General features: G+C 40.1%; 1 protein-coding gene across 4 annotated transcripts in view; it reads left to right on the forward strand.

Annotated features, from left to right (window-relative positions):
* Positions 1-27,727, forward strand: part of SLC4A4 (solute carrier family 4 member 4) — a 364,012-nt gene that overhangs the window by 189,113 nt on the left and 147,172 nt on the right. For all 4 annotated transcript variants that reach the window (XM_015471675.3, XM_015471674.3, XM_005208064.5 and 1 more), the window contains 1 exon segment: positions 25,860-25,936. In XM_015471675.3, coding sequence (XP_015327161.1) covers positions 25,860-25,936 — 77 coding nt within the window.

Here is a 27,727-nt window from a genome sequence, read left to right on the forward strand (position 1 = left end):
AAAGATATTTTCAGACAGTGTTAACTTGAAATGACAGCTGCCTTTAACAAGCTACCTTTAAAGTTGCTTTTGGGAAGTAAGCTCCATTGTGTGCTTCTTATCTTAGTTGTCACCTGAAGCAGATGTGAGCTTACAACTCTTACTCATTTCAACTGCTGCTAAGGTATTGAATTAGAAGTTGGAAAAAAAACAAAAATGATTTCCTCTTAGAGATCTCCCCAGCAGGTCTAAAACCAGTCTGGGCCACTGAGAACAAAAGAGAAGCTTTTACCTCTACTTTTCAGGACAAGTTAATACCCACCTAAATGCCTTGCCATCATTAGAGCATAGGTGCGTACCCTGTCTTGCTAGATTCGGAATGGCTCTCCACTCTGAGTGCTTATCTCTGAATTCAGTTTGATGGCTAACAGCCCACATCCTCTGAGCCCCTTAGAAAACACTTATGTCCTTTTGCAGTTATCGGCAGTGGAGATCAGCTGCTTCAGACCCTTAGGTCTGAACTTTAGAAAGAAAATGAGGACTTAGGGTTTTTTCCTGCCATCTTCTGCAGATTCCGGCATCTGTCTTCACTTTGCTTTGTGTGTGTTTTTCTGTCTAGTTTGTAAGTCTACCAGGCAAGGATCTCCTGGTCCAGCTCAGTGTTTTGTTTTGTAGGTGCTCATCTAGTGGTGATATTATTGTGATCCCAAGTATTAATATTAGATAATATTTTTAAAAATGAAACCACGGTGGTATAATTCTGTAGATTCTTGTTTTATCTTACAACCAGGTGTACAGTTAACATTAGAATTTAAAGAACTGAAATCTAAGTGGGGCTCTTTTGCTTTAGGGGGGAAAAAATGTGGGTTTTTTTTTCCCTCTTTATGGGCATTTCTGGAATTAAGCAGTTCAAGTCTTTTAACTGTTGGAAAGTTTACTGATAAAATAAATATTGTAATTTTCTCTGGCTCAAGAGTTTTCTTAAAGAGTTTTGGAACCTCTTTACGAAAGTCTTGAGCCCAGAGAGTTCACTTAAACAGGTTCAAGTCAACAAACATTCCCCATGCTCTTCCTCTTCTAGTTTCATAGTCCAGTGGGAGAGAAAGAAGCGAAGGAAGTTCCCAGCTGACAACACTTCTGAGAGAAGCAGAGCCACCACCAGAGTATAAGGGCAGACCTTTTTGTCTGCAGCATGTAACATCGTAGAATATGTTATACTCTCTGAAAATGCTTGTCGGGAGAATGGATAGTGGGCATAAAAAACAAATTGGGGGAATTATTCTTCTCGGGAAAGGTAGACTTTTCAATGAGCCATAAAGGGTGGATTGTCCTTCTGTACATGAAAGTTGTAGTGAAAGCAGGATGAGACATGGAAAGGTGATACTATGCTGAGGGAAAAGTATAAAAGCAACTAGGTTGTTGAGAACAGAGAAGAGTTTGTGTGACATGGGATAAATTCACACATTTAATTAGCAGACAGGGCATGAGAACTGAATATATGAGTGTTAAGGTGGTGAAATCATGAAGCTGTTTTATGGAAGGTCTGTGAACGTTGTTTAGCAAGAGCGTAGCATGATCAGAGGGCTTCCTCCGTGGCTCAGCGGTAAAGAATCTGCTGTAATGCAGGAGGCATGGGTTTGATCCTTGGGTCGAGAGGATCACCTGGAGAAGGGCACGGTGACCCACTCCAGTATTCTTGCCTGAAGAATCCCATGGACAGAGGAACCTGGCAGGCTACAGTCCATAGGGTCGCAAAGAGTTGGACACGATTGCAGCAACTGAGCACACACACAGAACTGTGTACTAGGGAATTAATTATTAGTAGGGAGAAGCCTGAAAGTAGGGAGAGAGTTAGATGATTGCAGGAGATCAGTTGGAGAGAATGAGGATCTGGGCTAGGATTGTGACTGTGGGGATGGAAAGGTGGTGATATTGCATGACATGTGAGGAGATGGCGTCTGCAGGACTTGGCACCAATTGAAGGTCAGGGGAGGAGGAGAAAGGAACTCAGAGTTTGAACTTGCAACCAGGGAGATGCTAGGAAACCCACCGTAGAAAAGGGTGGTGAGGTTTACAGAAACAGCAGTTCTGATTTCTGCCCCTTTCATGCTTGCTGTGAAGGCAATGGCACCCCACTCCAGTACTCTTGCCTGGAAAATCCCATGGATGGAGGAGCCTGGTAGGCTGCAGTCCATGGGGTCGCTAAGAGTCGGACAAGACTGAACGACTTCACTTTCACTTCTCACTTTCATGCATTGGGAAGGAAATGGCAACCCACTCCAGTGTTCTGGCCTGGAGAATCCCAGGGATGGGGGAGCCTGTTGGGCTGCTGTCGCTGGGGTCGCACAGAGTCAGACACGACTGAAGCGACTTAGCAGCAGCAGCAGTAGTGACCATCTTTGAAGATGTGTTTCACTAGGTTTTTGGTTTTGGGTTGTGTTTTCTTTTTTGGGGGGGCCATACTGTGTGGCTTGTCAGATCTGAGTTTCCCCACCAGGGATTGAACCCCAGGCCCTTTGTCGTGAAAGTCTGGAGTCCTAACCACTGGCCCTCCAAGGATGTCCTTACTAGGAGATTTTTAGATTATTTATCATGGGCCAATACTCTTTTAGAATTGTGCTTTGTCATCACATTATCACCTTAGTTCAGGGGACCCATTTAAATTTACCTTTGGGGTACAGAGTGGCAGCTCTCTTTAGAGAACTAATGAATTTAGAGCATTTTCATCTTGATTCACCTTCCAGCCTATGTTCTAGATGTGGACTTATTCTTGATTGGGAATATTTATTTGGTCATTTACTGTATGGTTCTTCCATACATTTTTTGGCCTTTAAAAGGACAAAAGGAAATCCAAGTATAACTTTCAAAGTCCTTTCACTGTAGCTTTTCATAGTCACAATTTTCAAAAGACCATAGGAAATGAAATCTTTTAAGAACCTGACAGCTACCTTCAGATTTTTTAGTTAACATAGATATTCAGAAAACTTCTGTAGTATCCAATAATTAATTACAACATTCTTCAAATGCAGACAGCCCTTACCACTTAAAAAAAAGGGGGGTGGGTGTTGGTTGCTGTTTATCCTGAACTCCTTAAAGATGGCTCATTAGTTATTTCATTGATATATGATACTGCATTTATAATAGACTAAAGTATATGCTGACTCCTGGAGTTATTAACAGAAAGAATCAAGGTGGGAAAAGAATAAAAACTTAGAAATTCTGTTGTATTTTAGAGTTCTGGGGACTTGGAGGAGATTTTAAGAGGCACAGATTTCAAAAAACTTTGACCATCTGCTTTAATTATAAAATAGAGGTTTTTTCCCCCCAACAAGAAGAGCTTGAGACTTGTGAACATTCACACTTGTTTGAAAATGGTGTTATGTAGAATATGTTCACAATCAAACTCTTCTTCTCATCACCAAATCTAGCCATTTTCCTGACCTTGCTGTCAATTATCATCTTTCTCCCTTCCTTCAGAATTGGAACCTTAAAGTCATCTTTGATTATGCATTCTCTCTTCCCTTCTGCCTGCAGTGGGAGGGGAAGAGATTAATTTAACAGATTAACTAAGTCTGTTAAATGATACCTGTCATATTACTTGTGTTGGTCTCCTTTCTGGTCTTACTGCCATTGTTTTTGTTCAGATTCTTATTTTCTCTTGCTTGTACTGTTATCTGGGGTCACTGCTTATAACTGGGTATAGGGAAATGTGTCCTAAACTCTGCCTTCCAATAAGTCTTATCATTCCTGGCTGACATCCTCATGTGGAAATGGTCAGTGGCACATCAGTGCATTTCAGATCATATCCAACCCCCCTGGGCCTGGCATTCAGGGCCCATTGGACAGTGCCCTGAAGTTGAGGAAGCAGCATCTTATGCTGCTGCATTTCCCTTTATCTGCATTAGATTTCAGAAGCTTCTTACCATTTCTTAAATTTGCCGAGTTCTTCCCTCTGTTTTTGTCTTTGTCCTGAACATTTTCTCCACTTGGAATACTCTCCTTCTTCCTGAGACTGTGTCAAAATTCTGCTGGTTGTTCAAGGTCCACATTCTCCTTGAAACCTTTCCAACCTGAGATACCCTCTACTGACCTTGAACTCTGCAGGCACATTTTTTTGTACCACCTCCTATGACCTTGTCTCATTCAGTTTTGTATTGTTGTGTGGGGGTACATCTTACTGTAGTCTGTGGTCTACAATAGAGATAGGACCCATAGCCTTAAGCAGGACCCATATTGAATTGACTTAGGTATCTTCTATTGCAGGGTTGGACAGTTAAGGCCCATGGACCCAATCTGATATACTGCATGGTTTTGTGAATAAAGTTTTATTAAAACACAGCCACGCTCTTTAGTTTATGTATTGTCTATGGCTGCTTTCATGCTTCAGTGATAAGACTTCAATAGTTACAACAGAGATTGTATGGCCTATAAAGCCTAAAATATTTACTGTGTTCCCCTTTACAGAAAAAATTTTCTGACCAATTACACTATAAAACTGACTCTGAAAATGGGGACTGGGTACCCCTGAGACTCCTCCAAAGAGTTTGAAAGGTCTTTGGATTTTCCCTGTATCATTTTCAACCAAAACAATATATCTCAGAAGATTGAACACAGAGTCAGACAAGAGAATCTAGATGTAGAGTAAGCCATACATTCAAGAGATGTGTAAAAATGTGAAACAATGCCATTCTTTCATTTAGGAAAATGCAGTTATTTTTCATAAAATACATTACTTATGGCAACATACAGTGGGTTTATTATATTATTGTAAATTAATAAACAGAAAATTTAAAAACCTTAGGTTTAATTCCTGACATGGTTAAGAGTGTTATCTTAATTTTAGGGTCTTCCTACCCTTCTTTCTTTGCTGCTCTCAGGACAACTAATAGTTAAGATGGGCTGGATTTTGCTACAGTGACAACTAACCCCAAATGTCTCTCAGTTAACACCATAGAAGTTTCTTTCTCACACTATTACATGTTTAATATGAGACTCCAGAGAGCTATGTTCATCATCCTTAGACATGATCCAGGCCAACAGTAGTCTTATCTCAGTTCATGCTTCCACAATCACTGTAGCATGAGGAAGAGTTAGAGTGACTCATGGGTTGCCTCAATAACTTGTGTCCAGAAATGACGTGTTACTTTCACTCATATTTCACTAACCAAAGTGAGTCATATGTCCACACCTAATTTCAAAGAATTGTTATCCTACCATGTGCATAGAGGGTGGAGATTAAGAAATCTTTGGTGAATAGCACCAATGACTCCCACCCAGTTGTAACAGAAATTGTGGGCTTGACTTGGAGTGTGTCCTTTTGGGCAGTGCTGAGAGTTATGTAAAACTATGCAAGGCCAGTGTGAAGGAAGTATTCACCTCTTGCACACCCTCATAGATGGAGGAAGAGAGCTTTTCTCATAGTGAGAAAGGACTGGGGTTATCAGTTCAAGGCCTCCCAAATAACTGCTGAGGCTGTGGTTTTACGGGAGACTTCTGAGATAGGAGGGATTCATTCAAAACTGATGGAGAATGTTTCATGCAGATAAGAGTAAACCACTTTTATTCGACCAAACAATGCCTGAATTTAATTCTTGGAGACCACTGAAGATCTAACTACTTGAATTAGTATGTCTGTCCACATGTGAATGAGAGAGACTGGAGGAAAAGCAAATGTAATATTCTAGCTGCAGATATCAATTCCAAAGTTAATAATGAAATTTCTTCTTGGCATCAAGCAGTAGAATTTTACTTTGATGAAAATCACTGGCAGAATCTTCAGAAATAATGGCCTTCTTTCTGTGGTAAACTGAATGCTTATGGTGTTTAGCATTGTCCTGGTAATTTGGATCCCAACTCTATTCCTCTTACTGTGCCCCCCGTCTCAGGAGCCCCTCATCCTTCCCTTGTCAGGCCAGAAGTCCCTGTCATCTCCTCCTTCTCCTTGTCCTTCATCCCCTTCTGCTATTTTCCTTCCTATTCATTCCTTCCTTTCCCTAACTCTCCATGACAACTTCTCTACTTTGGATCTGTATTATCTCTTGCATGAATTATTATAATATCCTCCTCTTTTCCCAGCCTTCATTCTTACTCCTTGAAATCCATCCTTCACAACTGCCAGAAGGGCCTATCTAAGTCACAGATGCAAACATGTCACTCCCTCTGCTCAAAAACTTTAGTGCCCCCTGCCTGTCTTTTCAAGGCCAAGCTTCATAGCCTTGCCCATGTTGAGAAGGTCAAGCTCTCTAACCTAGGAGATGATGCTCCTTGCATTGGTCTCTGCTTAACGCTTCTTAATCATCTCTTGACATTTCCGTTTTGATACTACAAGCTCCAGTAATATTTGGGGTCCTCATTTACTTAGGTTCCAGAATTTCAATCTCTGTATCCCTTATTCATGCTGTTGTGACTTCTCCCACGTGACTGAATATATTTAATTAATCCTTGGAGTTCTTATTTCCTCCAGGAGACTCTTTCATTTCTTTCCTTTCCTTCCCTCCCAGCCATGTGCCTCTCCGTTTCTGCATTCATTCTCCCAGCCATTATTTTATCACCACACCATAGTACAAATATGCTTCCTTCATGGTTGGCAGAGTGCTCAAAGAGCCTGAACCACATCTCACTCATCTTTGAATCTTCTCTGCAAAGCACAGTGTTGCACACTTAGTAGATGTTTAGTAAGTGTTGTACTGGACTCATCTACCCACATCTTGTTGTGGGTACATTATTTGCAAATCATGTATTATCAGTCACACTTGTATCTCCTTTGCCCCATTAGATTTGTATGGACAAGATGGGGTCTCATCATCTTTAAGAGCTTAGTCAATCTGAAAACAAGTAAGAAAAGAAATAGAATAACTGTACTTAACTAGAATGCACAGAATCTATTTACCTGAGGCACACTTTGTCTTTTTTCCATTTTAGTTTTTGACTGTTGGGTAGTCTTTTCAAATTCATCTACATTTCCTTATTTGTGTGACTTAGTTTTCTTTAACTTTTTTTTTTTTCTTTTGATGAGGGGTGCGGATAGTGTGTGCGCTGTTTCTAGAACATAAATGGGGATTCTTATAACCTAAATTGGTTCTTTTGGAAAAAAACTGTGGTTCGCTTCTAACTCAGTGGCTAGTGTATAATACCTGACACACAACACTTTGTGAATCATTTATTGATTAATTGAACACTTAACCTGAAAATGGGAGAAAAGACTGAAACAACAGATAATGTGCAAATCTAGAGCAAGGTTCTGACACCCCACTCCAGTACTCTTGCCTGGAAAATCCCATGGATGGAGGAGCCTGGTAGGCTGCACTCCATGGGGTCTCGAAGAGTTGGACCCAACTGAGCGACTTCACTTTCACTTTTCACTTTCATGCATTGGAGAAGGAAATGGCAACCCACTCCAGTGTTCTTGCCTGGAGAATCCCAGGGACGGGGGAGCCTGGTGGGCTACAGCCATGGGGTCGCAAAGAGTCAGACACGACTGAGGTTACATACTTATGCTGACATAGTGCTTTAGGGCTGTTCACAGCTGCTGCAGCTCTTTTTTTTCTGGGCATGTATGAATGCTGTCTTCCTCACCCATATGAAGTTAGGTGTGACCTGATTTGCTTTGGTCAATGGAGCACGAACAGACGTGATGGGTATCATTCCCAGGGAAAGCTATGAGAGTCAATACATGCTTTGGTCAATGGAGCATGAACAGACGTGATGGGTATCATTCCCAGGGAAAGCTATGAGAGTCAGTACGTGTTTTATGAGTTTCTTTTCTCTCAAACAAGCAGTGTCTTGTGAGGACTGCTCTGTGCCTAAGGACAGAGATGTAGAACAGAAACCCCAGAAAATCTATGTGGACATTATTATTTTAAGGGAGAAATAAATGACCTTTGTTTTAAGACATGAGAATCTGAGGTTGTTCTTTTGCTCTGACCTTACCTGTCTGGTGGGGAGTGTTTGAGATCACATGGTAAGTGGGGGACCAGGGTTTGAACTCAGGTGTGTGGACTCCGGATGACATAATTCTTTTCTATTTCCCTCTCTGCTTGTCATTCTCTGTGCCCTCAGATCTCTCTGCTTTTAGCCACAGATAGTGTTCTTGTCGGCTAATAAGAGATGTGGACACTGATGATTCGGTTTTGTTGTTTCAAATCAGAAAATGAAATTCCTGGTGTTTCTCAATGAGGGGCAACAAGGCAGCATTCAAAAGTATAATTTTCTGGGATGGTTCTATTTTCTCAGGCCCATTCTTATCAACTCCAGGAAGCAGCTGGGGCACACAGACTATTCTGGGCCATGGTCAGCTTTTGCCTCAGAAAAGAGCCATACACTATGATGGGTTCTGCAAGTAGTAACCATGGTTACAAATCAAAGAACAGTCTCGTTAGGTGCATATAGTGGAAAGACTAATATCAGCATCCTTTTTGAGGAGAAAGAGCAGGAGAAATCCAATTATAATGACAAAATTTTCCCTTAATAAAAATCTTCCTTTAAAAATCGATTCTTTTAGCATGTTCCTAAGCTGGGGTCTGGATTTTAGGAATTGCTGTGTCAAGATTGAATCATTTCCCCAGTTTCCAAAAGACAGCTTTGAGTAATTTCTATCTGTGTTTCTAGGAAAGTGCCTCGAGCCTATAAGAAAGTGGCATATCCTTTTAACCATCTAGGGGCTTAGGCTGTGTAGGTTGTTATGATAATTCATAATAATTTTGGTGATAGCTGTGACTATTGTCTTTGTAAGAATAATTGTTATCATCTTGGATTGAGAGTGTCCCATTCCCCTTGGTACTTCACTGGTAGCTCAGATGGTAAAGCATCCGTCTGCAATGCAGGAGACTCGGATTCAATCCTTGGGTTGGGAAGATCCCCTGGAGAAGGGAATGGCAACCCATTCCAGTATTCTTGCTAGAGAATTCCATGGACAGAGGAGCCTGGCAGGCTACAGTCAGTGGGGTTGCAAAGAGTCGGACATGACTGAACGACTAACACTTCCTCTTTCAGTTCAGTCGCTCAGTCATGTCCGGCTCTTTGTGACCCCATGAATCGCAGCACGCCAGGCCTCCCTGTCCATTACCAACTCCCGGAGGTTACTCAGACTCACGTCCACTGAGTCAGTGATGCTATCCAGCCATCTCATCCTCTGTCGTCCCCTTCTCCTCCTGCCCCCAGTCCCTCCCAGCATCAGAGTCTTTTCCAATGAGTCAACTCTTCGCATGAGGTGGCCAAAGTACTGGAGTTTCAGCTTTAGCGTCATTCCTTCCAAAGAAATCCCAGGGCTGATCTCCTTCAGAATGGACTGGTTGGATCTCCTTGCAGTCCAAGGGACTCTCAAGAGTCTTCTCCAACACCACAGTTCAAAAGCATCAATTCTTCGGCACTCAGCCTTCTTCACAGTCCAACTCTCACATCCATACATGACCACAGGAAAAACCATAGCCTTGACTAGATGGACCTTTGTTGGCAAAGTAACATCTCTGCTTTTGAATATGCTATCTAGGTTGGTCATAACTTTCCTTCCAAGAAGTAAGCGTCTTTTAATTTCCCGGCTGCAGTCACCATCTGCAATGATTTTGGAGCCCCAAAAAATAAAGTCTGACACTGTTTCCACTGTTTCCCCATCTATTTCCCATGAAGTGATGGGACCAGATGCGATCAATGCAAAGAAATAGAGGAAAACAACAGAATGGGAAAGACTAGAGATCTCTTCAAGAAAATTAGAGATACCAAGGGAACATTTCATGCAAAGATGGGCTCGATAAAGGACAGAAATGGTATGGACCTAACACTTCCCCTTTAGTGGTGATAATTTTGTTATGTTCAGTTGCAGTGAAACAGTTTTGGGGTATTATATATTTTTTTTCAAATGGTCAATTCACTCATTCACTTAAATAGTTTTAAGTACCTCTCTTGGCTGGGGCTCAGCTAGTCCTGGGAAAATATATTGAACAATGCAGACACCTACTTCACAGACGTACTCACTAGACCTGCTTTTGCCAAGCAGAGAGTGATGTTGGTGCTAAGCTGGTTCTCTTGAATAGAGTTGGAAATGCTTGTGGAGAAGGGTGGATCATATCTGAAAGCAGAGAATGGGAACCTAGAAATCTTTGGGGACGTGATCAGATAATGAGGAATCTTCCTCAGCCATCAGGGTATGGATGAGAGGAATCAGAGAAAGGGAAATGTAGTTGTTTCATGAGATGGGCTTAATACAAACATGCAGAGGAAGGTAGACTTTGCTGCTTCAAAGAACAGAACCAGAAACATTTTAGGGAATAAGATATTACTTGGACTCCTGGAAGAGATTGAAGGCAAAAGGAAAAGGAAGCAGTAGAGGATGAGATGTTTAGATAGCATCACCAACCTGATATGAATGGGTCGGACAGGAATTTGAGCAAACTCCAGGAGATAGTGAAGGACAGAGGAGCCTGGGATGCTGCAGTCTTTGGGGTTGCAAAGAGTAGGACATGACTTAGCGACTGAACAACAACAGTGTTTTAGATTGTTGTTTTAGCATTTGAGTGTAGTTTTTATCTTCATGATTCAATGATTCATGAAAGTCAGTGATTTTTAAGAAGGATTGATAACTTGATCCAGGTTCAGTCCCTGTTGTCAAGGATAGAGGCCCGTCCCTCTTGTATGAGGATACAGGGTTTTCTCATTGAGGGACCTTCGTTTACCAGCTTCTTGGGAGGGAATGAAGGCTGCAGGGATCAACTCCCCGGTGTTAGGACCCATAAAGGATAAAGCAAGGGCTTTACCCTTATGAAAATGCTTAGTTAAGTCTGGGGACATTTGAGACTGTACATTATCTCTAGGAAGTTCTGTGTGTTTAAATGAAATCCAGCTGTTTCTTAGCATGTGTGTGCTTTGGTTGGCACATACTGTCTCTTGGTCCATCCAGATACTACTACTAACCTGAGAAATCAGACGTTTTACTGAATGTAAGAATGAGTTTTGTTACAATAGAATAGATCGCTTAATTAAGTGCCAAGTTCCCTGTCATCAGAAGTATATAAACAGACCTTAGGATATTAGGTATGTGTTGTTATAGGGGAAAAAGACATGGAAGACATTTCTCCCAGACACGGGAGAGAAGTTGGTTTATGTTCTCCGTGTCCTTTACCTCTGTGATTTCTCTGAGTTGCATCTCTAATAACATAGCCAGCATTGCAGAGTATCTATCCTGTGGGGCATTTAACCTTATTGTGCTTTCTGTGTTATTTCCCTGTGAGAGACATGTATAACAGTGATAAATTTCCAGTAGTACTCTGTTGGAACAACTTCTGAAGCTAACTTTTTGATACTGATTCAAGTTATTACTGACATGAGGGTTTTTTTTTTTTTTTTCCTCATTCTCTGCTTTTTCCCCCTTTTTATCTTGGTTCAGCAGAAAGTAGATTTTCTAGAAAGTACCTTTGCCCCCTGATTTAAGCAATCTTTAAACATCTTAACTAGACCCAGTGAAGTATTCTTAGAGTCTCTGCATCTTTTTGTTGTTGGTGGTCAAGGCTGCATATAACAAAGTGACTTAGCACAGCACACTATACAGCAAGGCTTCATATATTTTCTTACTGTCTGTTTTCCTACCCAAATCACCCTCCATACCACTTCAGGAAGAAACAGAGAAAGGCATATATTACCCTCAATTCAGAATGACAGGTGCTAGATGGAACCTATGGTTCCCAGGAGACCAAGGTGTTCTTTGAAAGCATTAGTGGTTACCTAAAGAACTTCCTTTCAGCATGATGGGACACAGCTAAGTAAGTTAGGTACATGTTGCATAAATTTCTCAAGTAAAAAATTACTAACGGCCTCTGCACTCAGGGAGACATCATAACACTGCTGCTGCTGCGTCACTTCAGTTGTGTCTGACTCTGTGTGACCCCACAGACGGAGTGCTCTAACTTTGGTTTACCAGGAGTCATTGCATACCCTCTGTGTGATGAGTGACACCTATGTTTGGGCCTCAGTCCTCATCTCTTGAATCAACTCAGATGCTTTTTAACCTCCAGCTACAACCTCTTAGTTCTCTGGACACCCCGCCTTAGGCTGGAAAATGACAAATGGTTAGGGTCCTAACCCTGGCAATTGTAGTTCATGTTCTAAGGATCTTGATTTCATAGGGGATTTATGCTTATGATTATAGGACAAAAGGAAAGAGGAGAAACTAACATTTATTGAACATCTGTGTAGACACTTGCTCATGCATTTCCTTGCTTAATCCTTTTTTTTTAATGGGAGTATAATTGCTTTACAATGCTGTGTTAGTTTTCTGCTGTACACTTAATCCTTACAGCAATTCTATAAGGGATTATTATTTCATTTTGTAATCTTTTCTTACTCTACCTTTGACTTCTTTTCATCATGTCAGGCCGATGTAAGTTATTTCTTGGATTCCTTTTATACGTCTCCTCATGGACCCATTGGGCTTATCTGAGAGAGATGAGGTGTGAGTTACCACTCTGTACACCTCACCCACCAGCCAGAAAAATCATGGCCATGGCAGTTCATATCACACAGGTCTGTGTCATGGAGTTGAAGACTCTCAGCCTTGGGATTTCTTAGAACAAGATCCTAGATGAGATTTAGGAGTGAAAAGTATCAACTGGGCATCCAATTCAACTTGAGCTTTCCAATACGAAGGAAATCCTAAGCCTGTGTTAGTTCTGACCAGAATTCCCCAGAATAACCCTGGGATCTCTTGAGGCCTCAAAGCTATTTCATCATTTGGAACCTAAGTGACATCAGATGTCACTTTGGTTAAATTGTATAATAAACTCTCCAAGGCAGAGAAAATGAGTATACAAGCCAGCATACACTGGGAAGGTTGTTGGCTTGGACCTGTTACCGAGTTCAAGTTAATATTGCTTGGTGCACAACAGACTGATAAATTGAGAGACAAGGAACTGGGGCAAGGGAAAGCAACTTTATTCAGAAAGCCAGCTAACCAAGAAGATGGCAGACTAGTCTTCCAAAAAACCATCTTGTGTGCTAAGTCACTTCAGTCGTGTCTGACCCTTTGCGACCCCATGGACTACAGCCCACCAGGCTCCTCTGTCCATGATATTCTCCAGGCAAGAAGACTGGAGTGGGTTGCCTTTTCCTTCTTGTGGAGATCCCAACCCAGGGATCAAACCTGCATCTCTTAGGTCTCTTGCATTGACAGGCACATTCTTTACCACTAGTGCCACCTGAAAACCTGAGTTAGAATTCAGGCTTCTTTTATACTAAAGGAGGAGAGGGTGTGGCGGGTTTTTTGCCCACCAGACCCCGGATAGAATGTGATAATCTTTTGTTCTTACAGCTATCCATGGAGGATCTGGTCATGATGTCCCTGTAAACCTTCAACAAGACAAATGTTATTTTTTGTTCTGAAAATTTTATCTCTATATGAATGAAAAGCATTACGTTTCTGAAGGTCCAGCCTGGGGGGGCAGAACTTTGCCATTGCTATTACGTATATTTCAGGATATAGGTAGCATTCTTTTACTGTTTGACTAAAGTGCAGAGCCGGCATGACTAAGCACAAACAACAGAGCACGAAAGATTAGAGCTAAAGGAATAGATCCAATGTGGAGTCAGATTTGTTCTCCTCTGTTACACCCTGTGCTTTGCTCTCACGTAGACACTTGGAGCCATGTATGTGATAGGGGCATGATGGGTCCCAAAGTCCTTGTTCCTTTCTTTCCTGGAGGCTGCTCCCTGACTTGAGTATGACCTGTGAGCGCCGATTGCCCAATGTGTATCACCTAGTTGGATGTGTATCAGTAAGACCATGAGGAGTTACTGCACGAGGCTTTTCTCCAGGTCACGTTTTGTGAGCCATAAATCAAGAGTGGTTAGGAGGAGCTGTGTTTGTAGCTGGAGGCCCAGATAATGAGTCTGTTACTCTTTTAAAGTTTTATATCTGTATCTATGTCTATATATAATACTAATAAACTATATCTATATCAACATTGATATTGACATCCGTATCTATATATTTGTTTGTCTGCAGATGTAGGACTGTGTTAAATGGCTTGCTTTTCTGCACATACTTTTTTTCTTCATAGACATTTTGGATATAAGGCCTTTTGTTGACTAAAGCTATAGATATGAATCTTTGATAATTCAGATAGAGCCTCCAGGAAAAATTTCCCTTGTCATCATTTTAAAAATAATGTAAATATCACTCCATGGAGCATCTTAAAGCTACTTAAAAATGGATTTAAGGACTTCCCTGGCAGTCCAGTGGTTAAGACTCTGTGCTTCCAATGTAGGGGGTTGCAGGTTTGATCTCTGGTCAGGGAACTAAGATCCCATATGCCTTGTGACATGGCCAAAAAATAAAGAAAAAAAATTGATTTTAAACTTTTCATGATCTCCATGTTTATATTAGAAATTTGATTTAATTAGAACTCCCAAGATTGTCTACTAATCAATAGACAACTTAATCTCAGGTATTTCAAAATAATAAAAGTAGATTTAATTAACACTATCATATGATGCATAAACATATGTATTAAGATTTTTTATTAAAGTATTATATGTAAATAATCATGAAATTGAAGTAAACAGAGGACTTCTAATGAGAAACAAGCTCCTTTGTATTATCTTCCCTATTTACAGACCCTGTCCTTGGAGCAGTCACTTTTAATGCTTTTAATTGTTTCTATTTTCTTTTAGCTTTGTCATGGTTATCTTATTATCTTTATATAATAAGTTTATCTTGCTATTTCTGATTTATCAATCTTAGATATTTCCTATTAATTTTTATTTTTTCAAAAGATCTTGTGCTTCCCAGGTGGCTCAGTAGTAAAGAATCCTCTTGCCAGTGCAGGAGAAGCAAGAGATATGAGTGTGATCCCTGGGTCAGGATGATCCCTTGAAGAAAGGAATGGCAACCCACTCCATAATTCTTGCCTGGAAAGTTCCATGGACAGAGGAGCCTGGCAGGCTAGAGTCCTTGGGGTTGCCGAGAGTCAGATAACGACTGAGTGACTAAGCAGCAGTTTGTCAGTAAAGAATATTAGAATATTAGTTTCCTGCTCTTCCTTGGCCCTCTCCTCACTTTTACTTCCATATTTCTGTCATTAGTACTTCTATTTATTGTCAATATGTGAAGGTCGCTCAGGCATGTCCGACTCTGTGAATCCATGGGCTGTAGCCCGCCAGGCAGCTACGTCCATGGGATTTTCCAGGCAAGAACACTGGAGTGGGTTGCCATTCCCTTCTCCAGGGGATCTTCCCGACCCAGGGATCAAACTGGGTCTCCTGCATTGCAGGCAGACTCTTTACCATCTGAGCCACCAGGGAAGCCCCTTTATTGTCAATATTGGTTAGATTTACATCCTTGTCTTTATCTATAAATACATTTGTTCTTTTTCTGTCAGTTGATGTTAAAGTCAGAAATTCATAAATAGTATTTACATTATTATGACAATAGGAATGTACTTTAAAGCTATGACATGGTTTATAATTACATTTTCTTTCTTGTACAGTTTTGTTTTTTTTTAACCTGCAGTTTTAAATTGTATATTTTCAAATTGCCTGTTGTTACTGTATCCCCAAGCTCTTTCGATAGCTGAAGGGCCCGGATAAACCCTATGGCTGCTTTATTCTCACTGCTCTCTCCTTGTCGTCTCCTCTCTTCCCTCCTCTCTTTTCCTGCGTCTTAAGATACCGCTGCCCCGAGACCTGCTGCACAGCTTCTGTTCTAGCATTTACTCTCAATCCTCTCCTAAATTGGAGACCATCCATCTCTTTTTCTTTGTTTTTTCATTTTGCCAAATCACATTTCAGATTACTTTGTATGAAAGGGCATATAAAGGTTGACATTTTGTTTGGTTTTCTTTTCTTTTTTTTTTTTCTGGTTGAAAGTTTCCTTATTGTTTTTTCACGTTTGATTGATAGTTGAGATGAGTATACAGTTCAAGGTTGAAAATACTATTTCTTCCAGAACTCTGAAAGCATAGTTTCATTCTCTTCTTCTGTTTTTGTGTTGCTTAAGAGAATTCCAAGTGCAGTTCTTACTGCTTTTCTCTCTAGATAGAAAATTTTAGGGTATTCTCTTCACTTTCAGTGTTGTGAAGTTTCCTAATGATTTATTTACACACAGTGGTGGATTGTGTGTATGTGGCTTGTTTTGTTTACTTCCTCTAGAGACCTTTGTAATTGAAGAAATGTGTCCTTAATTTAGCTGTAGGATATTCTCTGTAATAGCATTCTCTTTCTCATTGTCCTTGTTCCAGCTTAGTAGGACTCTTAGTATGTCTTTCTAATTGGCCTTCATGGACTGATACTCTGTACTCTCATGTTTTCTGCATCTTTGCCCCCTTGACCATTACTTTTTCAGAAGATACACTTCGTTTTATTTTCTAACCCATATGCTATGCTAAGTCTCTTCAGTTGTGTCTGACTCTCTGCGACCCCATGGACGGTAGCCCACCAGGCTCTTCTGTCCATGGGATTCTCCAGGCAAGAATACTGGAGTGGGTTGCCATGTCCTTCTTTAGGGTATATTCCTGACCCAGGGGTCGAACCCACATCTCTCATATCTCTTGCATTGGTAGGGGGATTCTTTACCACTGTGCCCCCTGGGAAGCCCATATACATTTATTACTATCACATGTAGTCTTGAAAATTATTATAACTGTAAAGCATTTTCCTTTTCTATTTTTTATAGCATTCTGTCCACATTTTATGGATACAGTATCGTCTCAAATCTCTTGCAAAATAGTAAGAATCTTTATTTAAGTTTTCTAAATTATAATTCTTTTATTGAAGTTGTGTTTTGGTTGTGTGTGTGTTTAGTCTTGGGCTTCCTCTCATATATCTGATAATTCTCAATTGTTCATTTGTATTCAAGTAAGAGGATTTGTATTCAAGTAAATCAATACTAAAGGAAGTCAGTCCTGAATACTCACTGGAAGGACTGATGCTAAAGGTGAAGCTCCAGTACTTTGGCCATCTGATGCAAAGAACTGACTCATTAGAAAAGACCCTGATGCTGGGAAAGATTGAAGGCAGGAGGAGAAGGGGATGACAGAAGATGAGATGGTTGGATGGCTTCACCGACTTGATGGACACGAGTTGAGCAAGCTCCAGGAGATGGTGAAGGACAGGAAGGCCTGGCCTGCTGCAGTCCACGGGGTAGCACAGAATCGGAGACAACTGAGCGACTGAACTGAACTGAAAGAGGATTTGTTTTAGAGTGAGTAGGAAATGTCATCCTGTCATCCTGAATGCTAGAAATCAGAAGATTTTGCTATGAGGTCCAAACTCCTGCTCTGATTGTCTGGTCTTTTCTAAATCCCACTTCAGCAATGAACCCTGTGGTGTAAATGCCTCAGCTGCTGGGTGTGCACCCACTGGGATGGTAGCAAACTTTTGGTGCAGTGACTTTCCATGAACTCATCCCTTTCTGCTTGCATCTTACTTGGGCCTCCATTGGACTTGGCCTCTTCCAGTGTGGCGCTTCTTCAGTGTTTTTCATGGAAGATCTCTTTTTTGACTCCATGACTTCCTGCACATATTTCACACTATAGTTTCTATGTAGCACAAATAGTATCAAGTTCTAATACTCTTTTTTTTTTTTCATTCCCTCCCTCTTGATCCACTCTCAGGTTCTAATACACTTACCTATTCTTTTGCTTCTAGAAAGTTTTTGAAGTCTCTTGTCTCTGTTGGTTGTCTATTAATTTTCTTAATTGATGTGATTTTATAATTTTTTGTTTTTAATCTGTTTTAATTGTTTTAAGTTTTTATTTTAAAAATATCTAGGAAGGGAGAAGGATAAACGCATTTACCAAGTCATATACTAAGTTGAATTGGTAGCTTTCTTAAATTGTTTTAAATTTAGACACTTCATCAATTCAGAGAACTTCTCCATTAATTAGTGAAATTTTTACTATGTCTTGGATCCAGTATCAACATACAGATATAAGGGAGTCCAAATTAGGAAATCTGACACTGTTACATGTGCTTGGAATACTGTGGCTGTGGGGACCTATCACAGGTTCTCAACCTGATGAGAGAGTATTTAGTAAAATCACTTTGGGTCATGAAGATAGTGAGATGTTCCTTTCCTTGATTCTTAATCTTCCCTTGATCTTTCTAACTCACCCTATTACTAAGTAGCATAGTCTTGCTGACATCACTGTTCTTTTCTTTTTCTACTTTCATGAAATAAGGTGATGAATTATTTTCTGTGCTTCCACCTATATTCTTTGTACAGGGTAACTTTTGGTTCATCGTTTTATGTTTGTGTGTGTGCATGCACACAAGGACAGGTGACACAAAGACTTACAAACACTATATGTAATCACAGGGACCACAGATGCCCTGAAGTCCTTTATGGAGTCTTTCCTATGTTAGTAAGTTTTTTAGTCCTTGTTTGTTTCTGAATGTTTCCGCAACTGATTAGAGATTTTTCAAGTGTCACGTGTATATTGTGTGTGCACAGAAAGAGAATGAAATGCCTTTAAAAAATTTAACTACGTATTTTAGATCATAAAGTGAAGTTGCTCAGTCGTGTCTGACTCTTTGAGAACTCATGGACTGTAGCCTGCCAGGCTTCTCTGTCCATGGGATTTTTCAGGCAAGAATACTGGAGTCGGTTGCCATTTCTTTATTCAGGGGATCTTCCTGACCCAGAGATCAAACCCGGGTCTCCTGCACTGCAGGAGGACTCTTTACCTTCTGAGCCACCAGGAAAGCCATTTTAGATCATAATAAATATTTAAGTTTTATTTTAGATCATAATAAAAATGAAATATCCAGTGCAATATCATTGGATTGGGAATGGGAGTCACTCTGGTGAGAGGATTTTGCTTTTGCTGGTTGAAATTTAAAAAGACTTAGAAGAAATGAAGGCTGTGTATTCAACATTGAGATGTTGAATCCCTAACACTGAATCTTGGGAAAAGCCAACAGAGTAGTTCAGAAAATTCAAAAACACAGAAAATAGGGTCAAAGAAGTTGAGGGTGGGTAGATTATCAAGGGGCATGTAGACAGCAGAGATCTCAAAAAGATAGAGAATGGTCTTTAAAACAGAGAATAGTCTTTGTGTTTGCACTGCCTTGGCCTCTGCCCTCTTCCATTTCTCTCTGCAAGGATGTCTTCTCCCTCATCCTTGCCCCACACATTAGGGATGACTTCAGCTTTTGGCTAGAACTTGACTCACGTACTTCCATAGTTATCTGGATCTTTTGATGTCTTCTTCCTTCCTCTGAATTTGCTTTAGCTTTCCAAACCAACCTCATTCTTTATCTCTGTTCCCCAGACTTTTCTCTACCCAAGGCTGTCCTTTCCTTGCAGTGCGTCCTGACACCTTCCCTGTGTCTCTTCTCATTCTCACCTGATTCTTCCTGCACACAGTGTGTCTCTTTCTCACAGTTGTTGCTTCTTACCTCTCTTTCTACTGCGGACTGACAGGCATTTAGCCAGTTAGGCAGTGTCTTTCCATTCCGTTAGTTCTGGGCCAGCTACAAACTTCTTCCTTATTTACTCTAAAGCTTTCCAAGTCTGAAGTTTCTTGGAGTCTGCACATTGCATCTCCCTCCATAGGAAATAGACTTTGAACAGTAGTGTTTATAGTAGTAACTCCAAATGGAAGTAAAGTGATACCCAGTTGCTGTTATTCATTCATTCACAAATATTTATTAAGTGCCACTGGTGCCAAGCTCTGGGGCTGTAGCTGTGAACAAGACAAACCAAAGGCCTTGGCTTTGTGTTCTTGGAGTTTACATGATATTAAATCATGAGCAAACAACAGAAATCCTCTAAATAAAACAAAATAATTAAAAGTTGTACAAGCGAAAATATCCAAACTGATTTTCTGTTAGTTATGAGATGCTTTCAAAGAGCTCTTACTGATAAAATTTTAAATGTTCTTTAGTCTCATATTTATATTTTAAATATTTCTGCATTTTATTTGGAGGTGGGCACTGAGAATGGGTTGGAGGTCTTGATGACATGCTTTTTTTTAAAATTACTTTTGGTGGGGACAGCTCTTGGTGGTCTTTTGCCATGGAAGACTAGGAAACTGATCTGACAGAATTCAAGCTTATCTCAGCCATTCCTTCCAGAAGGACTTTCTCAGTCACACTTGTTACGTCTCAACAGATTTATTATCCCTGTCCTGTTATATTCCTGTTCTTAGTGGTTGAAATGGGAAGAAATTGCAAAATTTCTTGAAAGGTGGAAAACCAGTATGGAAATAGTGGAGAACTGGCTGTACGTTCATTGTGGAATCTTACAAACACTTGGCTATGACTGTGACTTAAGACATTCAGAAGTGTGTAGCATTATTGCTTTTATAATTACTTTGCTATTGCTTTTAGTATCCTTTCTCCTTTTTCACAGAGCTGTGGTTTCGGGCTACTATTCAATCACTGTGGCAAGCAGAGTAGCTGAGTTGAATATTTTTCTCCTTTACTTTATGAAAATGAAAAAGTAAAGACATGCAGACTCCATCTTTGGGAGAAGCTAAATTGGAAACCAAGAACATTTTTGGCTTAAACCTCCTTGGTGATTTTATATTGCACCTAATTGCCATAGAAATAGGATATATCTTTTGTGGTTGTACATTATATTTTCTCTTCATTGAAAATGATGAAGTTTATGTGTTTATTTATGTAAATAACATAGACAGACCAATCCCACCCCCCACACCCCTAGATTGTTATTAAGAGATCTGGATTTAAATTGACACTTGCTGTGTGATCATGAACTTGAAGTTCATTTTGTTTATGTGTAAGTGGTAATAATGATACTGATCTCAGAGTGTTTATCTGAGGATTAAGTAAGATAATGTAAATTAAACTACTTCAGTTCAGTTCAGTCTCTCAGTCGTGCCCGACTTTTTGCAACCCCATGAATCGCAGCATGCCAGGCCTCCCTGTCCATCACCAACTCCCGAAGTTCACTCAGACTCACGTCCATCGTGTCAGTGATGCCATCCAGCCATCTCATCCTCTGTCGTCCCCTTCTCCTCCTGCCCCAATCCCTCCCAGCATCAGAGTGTTTTCCAATGAGTCAACTCTTTGCATGAGGTGGCCAAAGTACTGGAGTTTCAGCTTCAGCATCATTCCTTCCAAAGAAATCCCAGGGCTGATCTCCTTCAGAATGGACTGGTTGGATCTCCTTGCAGTCCAAGGGACTCTCAAGAGTCCAGAAAGATTAGTTGACCCTTAATCTTAGATATATACATCTTAAAGTAGATTTGTTATGTCAACATAGGGGGAAAAAGTATCAGTGAGTCAGTGAGGTGTACAGAGAATATATCCTATAGTCTCATTATGAGGGTATGAGATGGGGAGGTCAGTTTATGTGTCTGTCAATGCATCACATACATATTTACATTTTTACTTAACATGTACACGTATAAGTATCATCATTTTTCTATGCTGTACATTCTCCTACCTCTTTTTATAGTATCTAACAGATACAATTGCAAAGGACTTTATGAATTGCTACATGTATGCTAAAGAATAACAATGATTTTCAAACTTTGTACAGAATGTAATTAATTTTTATAGAAGACAGTATGTACCTGCCAAGTGGGTACTTTGAAAATGAAATTGTTTTCGATTGTGTGAAACTGCATGAAAATGTGCTCCTCCAAGCTTTCTTTTTCTTATGGCCAAAATACAATAATATGGAAATTATTATGATTATTCACTCAAGGCTGGTTCTTCTTTTTCTGTTGTAAAAATCAGATTTGAAAAACACAAAATTGCTTTAGATCAAGAGCAGTTATAAAACATTCATTTGGCCTGTATATTAGAAAGAAAGGCCTACTGGTGGTGGTTGTTGTTCAGTAGCTGAGTTGTGTTCAACTCTTTGCAGTCCCGTGGACTACAGCACCCCAGGCTCCTCTGTCCTCCACTATCTCCCAGAGTTGGCTCAAATTCATGTCTGTTGAGTCAGTGATGCTATCCAACCACTGCATTCTCTGCTGCTCTGAGCAGATGCATCTTTACCTGCACAAGAAGCAGCATACTTTTGGGTACATTTCTATTTCACCTTTTTGATTCACAATGACATTTGCTTCTGCTACCCCCACTCCCTCAATATTGCAGTATATTGAGTTTACATTAATAGGGCAAAACTCTAGAAAACACTGACTTAGCCTGACATTGTGTCTTATTGACTATTGGGTACAGATTATCCATGGTAGAACATTGTTAGGGACTCTTTGTGTAAGTTTCCCAGGTTTGCTAAAGTGCCACACGGAAATTTCTGATTCCCAGGTATAATCTGGTTTGTAATCTCTTGACCTTGCCTTCTTTGATTTGGGTGATGTGTTTCTGGAAAAGGCTGATTAAATAGTGAATTCCAATAACAAAGTTATTCATTCAATGTGTGTGTGCTAAAGTCACTTCAGTCATGTCTGATTCTTTGCAACCCCATGGACTGCAGCATGCTAGGCCTCCCTGTACCTCACCATCTCCCAAAGTTTGCCCAAGTTCATGTCCATTGCATCGGTGATGTGATTCAACCTTCTCATCCTCCTCTCTGAGATCCTTCTCCATGAGATCTTCCCAAATCAGGGATTGAACCCAGGTCTCCTGCATTGCAGGCAGATTCTTTACCATCTGAGCTACCAGGGAAGCCTATTGATTGTGTAGGTGAAGATTTAGAGGAAAGGCTGTGTACAGTCCTTTTTGTGTGTGTTTATGTGGCAAAGAAGCTAACTCCATGATTTACTTGAGATGTGACGGTTTTGAGCAATGGCTTGCAGGAGGACAAGGTTATCAGATCTGCCTCTTTTGCTACTTTAATTTATGTATGTTTCATGCAGTTCAGTTCCAACTAGGACACACCCTGTGGTTAAGAAACTGGTTTATTTAGAGTAGTGGTTCTCCAGCTTTCGCTTGCTTCAAAATCATTTCAAAGGTTTGGTAAACCCACCTTGCTTGGCCCCATACCCAGCATTTGATATAATTGGTCTGGGGTGAGTCACAAGAATTTGCATTTCTAATAGGTGCTCAGGTGATGCTGCTACTGCTGGTCTGGGGACCATACTTTGGGAACTACTGAGTTAGAACATTGGGAAGCCTTTGTCTTTGGTTCAGGGTGTTGTGGAGGGCAGAGGTGGAGAGTTTACTAGGGAGGGAGGTGGAAAAGGTGCAAGAATGCTGATCATCTTTGCTTAAGGTTTACCTAGAAGTGTTGACTTCTGAATTCTTTCAGTGTGTTACAAAGTTAAACATCAGTGAAACTGTTAATATTACTTTTATTAATGAGAATCAGATAAAGTTGGGAGGGACAATGGATGTGATTGTTTCTAACAGTGGCCTCTTCTTCCCCATCTGGTTCCTGCATCTTCCTTATTCCTGTGCCTTTTCTATGTCCCCCCGCCCCCCCGCAGTATAATACAAATACAGATAGTTATCTTGTAACTGTCTTTCAGAAACAAGAGAAATGCAGCAGTATATGAGCTTTCTTGGAAAAGTTGTAACATCAGTCAGGATTACCATTATAATGGAAACCTTACTTGTTTGCTTCAGATTTTGCCGTCTATGGGGTCGCACAGAGTTGGACACAACTGAAGTGACTTAGCAGCAGCAGCAACAGCAGCAGGACAGTGCTTGGGTGAAATGTACCTTCGCAGTATTTATGAAGAATTTCCAGTGTAAATCAATGAGTTTAGAATTTTGCCTAGAAGATTTAAATTACGTAGTGAAAAATTGCTTTCAAATTCATTTCGGTATTCATGCTTATATACAATTGATTTAATAATTAGAAATCAGTATACCTATTTATTTACATAAGCTGCTTTTAATTTAGGATTGCTAAGGCTTCATTGCTTTAAGAATATATAATTCAGTAAGTTAAGTCAGATAGAGAAGGAGAAATATCATATGACATCCCTCATATGTGGAGTCTAAAATGAAATGATACAAATGAACTTACTTAAAAAACAGAAAGAGACTTACAGACTTAGGAAACGAACTTATGGTTGCTGAGTGGGGAGGGATAGTTAGGGAGTTTGGGATGGTCATGTACACACGGCTATATTTAAAATGGGTAACCAACAGGGACCTATTGTATAGCACATGGAACTCTGCTCAGTGTTATGTGCCAGCCTGGTCGGGAGAGGGGTTTGAGGGGAGAATGGATATGTGTATATGTGTGGCTGAGTCCCTTTGCTGTTCACCTGAAACTACCACAATATTGTCAACTGGCTATACTCCAATACAAAATAAGAAATTTAAAGTTCAGGGGAAGAAAGAATAAATAGTTCAGTTGTTTTTTCTTTTGCTTATGTAGGTAGAATCTTCACCCATTTAGTTAAAAAAAAAAAACAAACTGGTTTTGTTTTTTAATGTAAAGTACAAAATTGTATGTACTCATCAATTCCTGTTAGTTTCTAGCCCAGCATTATTTGGGGGCATTCATGTTTGTGCCTGGCGTCTTTTGTATTGAAGACCGTAGAAACCTTGTATGCAGTTCAGAGAAGAAAATGTGGCTTTCAAAGAGGTTCTTTTAATTGTGCTTGTAAAGCAGTTTTTCAGATGTTACTTTCCTTTGAAAAATGCCCTATACTTAAATTTTCCTAGAATAAAGCATCCTACCAGGTAAAGGGTTTAAGAGATCTGGGCCATGTTTACTCAATGAAATGCAGCAGAGTGGAAAATAATTCTGGTTTTGCCAGCTCTAGAAAATTGATCTAGTAGTTAAAGACAATTATATTATTTAATGAGCAGCTGTTATATAGACATTAAATTATTAGGAGTAGATTTTAATCTTTGATAGAATTTTGTGTTGATGTTTTGGCCTGAAGAAATGGAAGTCTGTGATCTGAAGAATTATATGGAAGCAAGCATGAAGCTGTGTTCGAACTTGGGTGCTTGTTTTTCAACCCTTGTCCTTTTAGTGTGAAGACCAGACTGAGTCAGATCGCTGAGGATTAAATGGGGAACACATTACTCAGCACCTTGCAGGGGTGGGTCAAACACCCTGCCTTTGAAAAGTTATTCTTTTGCTTAGTAAGCCAAGAAATTTCAAGTTCACCTGCAAAATGAAAGCTCAGTATTTTGTTGATTAACCAGTCTATTTGAAAATGGTTCTCATCTAGATGGCCCCCCCCACCCCCGCCATTCTTGTGTGATTGTATCTGAAGTCACTGGTTGGATTTTATCTACACTGGTTTATTTTATCTACAGCCAGTGGATTTTATCTACAGCACCCATACTGCTGTGGAGCTTGTTGCCCATGGAATATTCCTGATAAAATCTGTCCCTTGACTTGAATGAGAAGTTTGGCATATTAGGGAGGAAGATGGGGTATGCTTATTTTAATCTGGTAAATGGGAATGCAGGAAGTAAGGGGAGCTGTGATAACACTGAGGAAAAGTATAGGGTTCCTGGCTCAGATGCCCACTAAGGAGAAATATTCTTCATAAAATCTTAGCCAGAGAATGGAATAGAGATGGTTTGGGGGGTTGATCAGAGCAGGTGGTGTCTAGGAAGGACTGCAGAGGCTGACGGAGAGGAGGTCCAGGCCTTTTGTCCTGGGGCCAGCTTTGCTGAAATAAGGAAGGAGCCCACATCTATAGGCAAAAAAATAGATAGATTAGGATGTGTGTAAAGGGCAGGCCAGAACCAGGAGTAAATTTATTTTTATGTGTATAAGTTTTACACCTTTCTTTCAAAGCTGAATTTATCTTGAAATAAAGCCAAGAAAGAAGACTTAAACAAGGTCTTTGAGATATTTTTTGTTTAACCATGTTAGTTCTCTCACCTTACTTTCCAACTCTGGAAAACTCTTTGGGAGAGTCCTAACACAGCTCAAGCACCATCACCATTCCATCATCATCTACTAGCGTTCATGAAGTGTACAACCAGAAGCTTTGTGTTTTTGACAAGAAGTCTTGAATGACGGTCTCCTTCTGTTTTTACAGGTAGCCCAGCCATGACCCACAGGAATCTGACTTCTTCCAGCCTGAATGACATTTCTGATAAACCAGAGAAGGACCAGGTAAGCTAGGAATTCTTGCTTCTTTAAAGTGTAAGACAAAGTATATCTAGAAGATGCTGGGAAGAGATGAGAAATGGTGGTTTCCTAACTTAAATTGAACCAATATGTGTTGATGGCTTTTTTTTTTCTCACTTCCTTGGAAAGAAGGGGAAGCAGTTTGTGAAGGGATTTGAAGTCCAGAAAATAAGAGTTAGCTTAGTCCAGAGATCTTCACTTGGGCAGTTTAAATGTTGAAACTATAGTTCTCTCAGCTTTAAGATAGTAATAATAACTCCTACCTCAGGTTTATTGTAGTGCTTCAATAAGGTAATTTATGAAAAAAGTGCTCTGGTGAACTGTGAAGGGCTAGGGAACGCTGTCTGTTGTGAACTTTGGGGGGATACTTCAGGCAAAGGTAATGATAGTCTTGTTAGCTGTGTATTTGCTTATTAAAATATATGGTAAGTAACCCGTTTGAAATGAAAAGCAATTAAGTTTTGAACCTCAGTATGTTTTCTTTTAAAAAGAATATAATAGAAACTGGATCATTTTCCTAGTTGAGTGAGTATCTGGACTTGAACTAGTTAAAAATGTGACTAGGTATAATTTTGTACTTTGTTGTCGTTCAGTCGCTCAGTCGTGTGCAAGTCTTTGCCACCCCATGGACTGCAGCACACCAGGCTTCTCTGTCCTTCACCATCTTCCAGAGCTTGCTCGAACTCATGTCCATCGAGTCGGTGATGCCATCCAACCATCTCGTCTTCTGTCATTCCCTTCTCCTCCTGCCTTCAATCCCAGCATCAGGGTCTTTTCAGATGAGTCAGTTCACATCAGGTGGCCAAAGTATTGGCGCTTCAGCTTCAGCATCAGTCCTTCCAATGAGTATTCAGGACTGATTTCCTTTATGACTGGTTTGATCTCCTTGCAGTCCAAGGGACTCTCAAGAGGCTTCTCCAGCACCACAGTTGGAAGGCATCAATTCTTTGGCATTTTTGTACTTTGCATTAAAGAATAAAATGAGTTATTTGAGCTAATGGGTTGAAAATTCTACTTGAATAAATAAATAAATCTCAATTATATATTCCTAAGGCAATGACACCTTGTTTACAACCATGTTTCTCTTTAGACAGGTTTTCAGACCTTAGTGAATTCCCAAAAGTACTGGAAAGGTGAAATTATGTTCTTTCTTGTAAAGTGACATTGATTTCTTTATTCTCCTTCTAACCACCTTTGGAATAACCCTGTCCCCATTTTCTCCTAATTCAATACATTTTTCATATTATTGTTCTTATCTTTCCCCTCAGATCAAAAGCTTATACTGGCTTCTATCAAGTTAAGTTCAGAATATGCCAACTTTGAAGATTCTCTGAAATCTGGTGTAATCTTTCTCATTTTAACTTACCTGTGTTTCCCAGAAGAGAGACTATGCTTTGGTTAGGCTTAATTACTGCACCGCACCCCCCCCCCCCGACCCCCGCCCCAGCATTGAGATTAATTCTTGACTTCTAAAGTTGCCACCTACTCTTAAATACTAATATGGATAGCTCTCCTTCCTACCATTGGCCTACCTCTTGAAATACCGTGGAGGATGATTGTCTAAACATTGAATGCATTGGTAGGATCATAACAGTACTGAAAGGGAAAACTCAGTCCACTAGGACTTGTTGAGAATTTTACTCAAAACTATTTTGTACATTTTGGCTCCAACGATTGACAAAGCAGCATTCTAATTATGAGATTTTTTGGAGCCTTGATACAGGATAAGGAAGTTAGGAAAATCTGGGTTGACAATTTCTTAGGAAGACTTCTTTT

The sequence above is a fragment of the Bos taurus genome, chromosome 6 (genome assembly GCF_002263795.3).
Source record: "Bos taurus isolate L1 Dominette 01449 registration number 42190680 breed Hereford chromosome 6, ARS-UCD2.0, whole genome shotgun sequence".
Taxonomy (NCBI): domain Eukaryota; kingdom Metazoa; phylum Chordata; class Mammalia; order Artiodactyla; family Bovidae; genus Bos; species Bos taurus.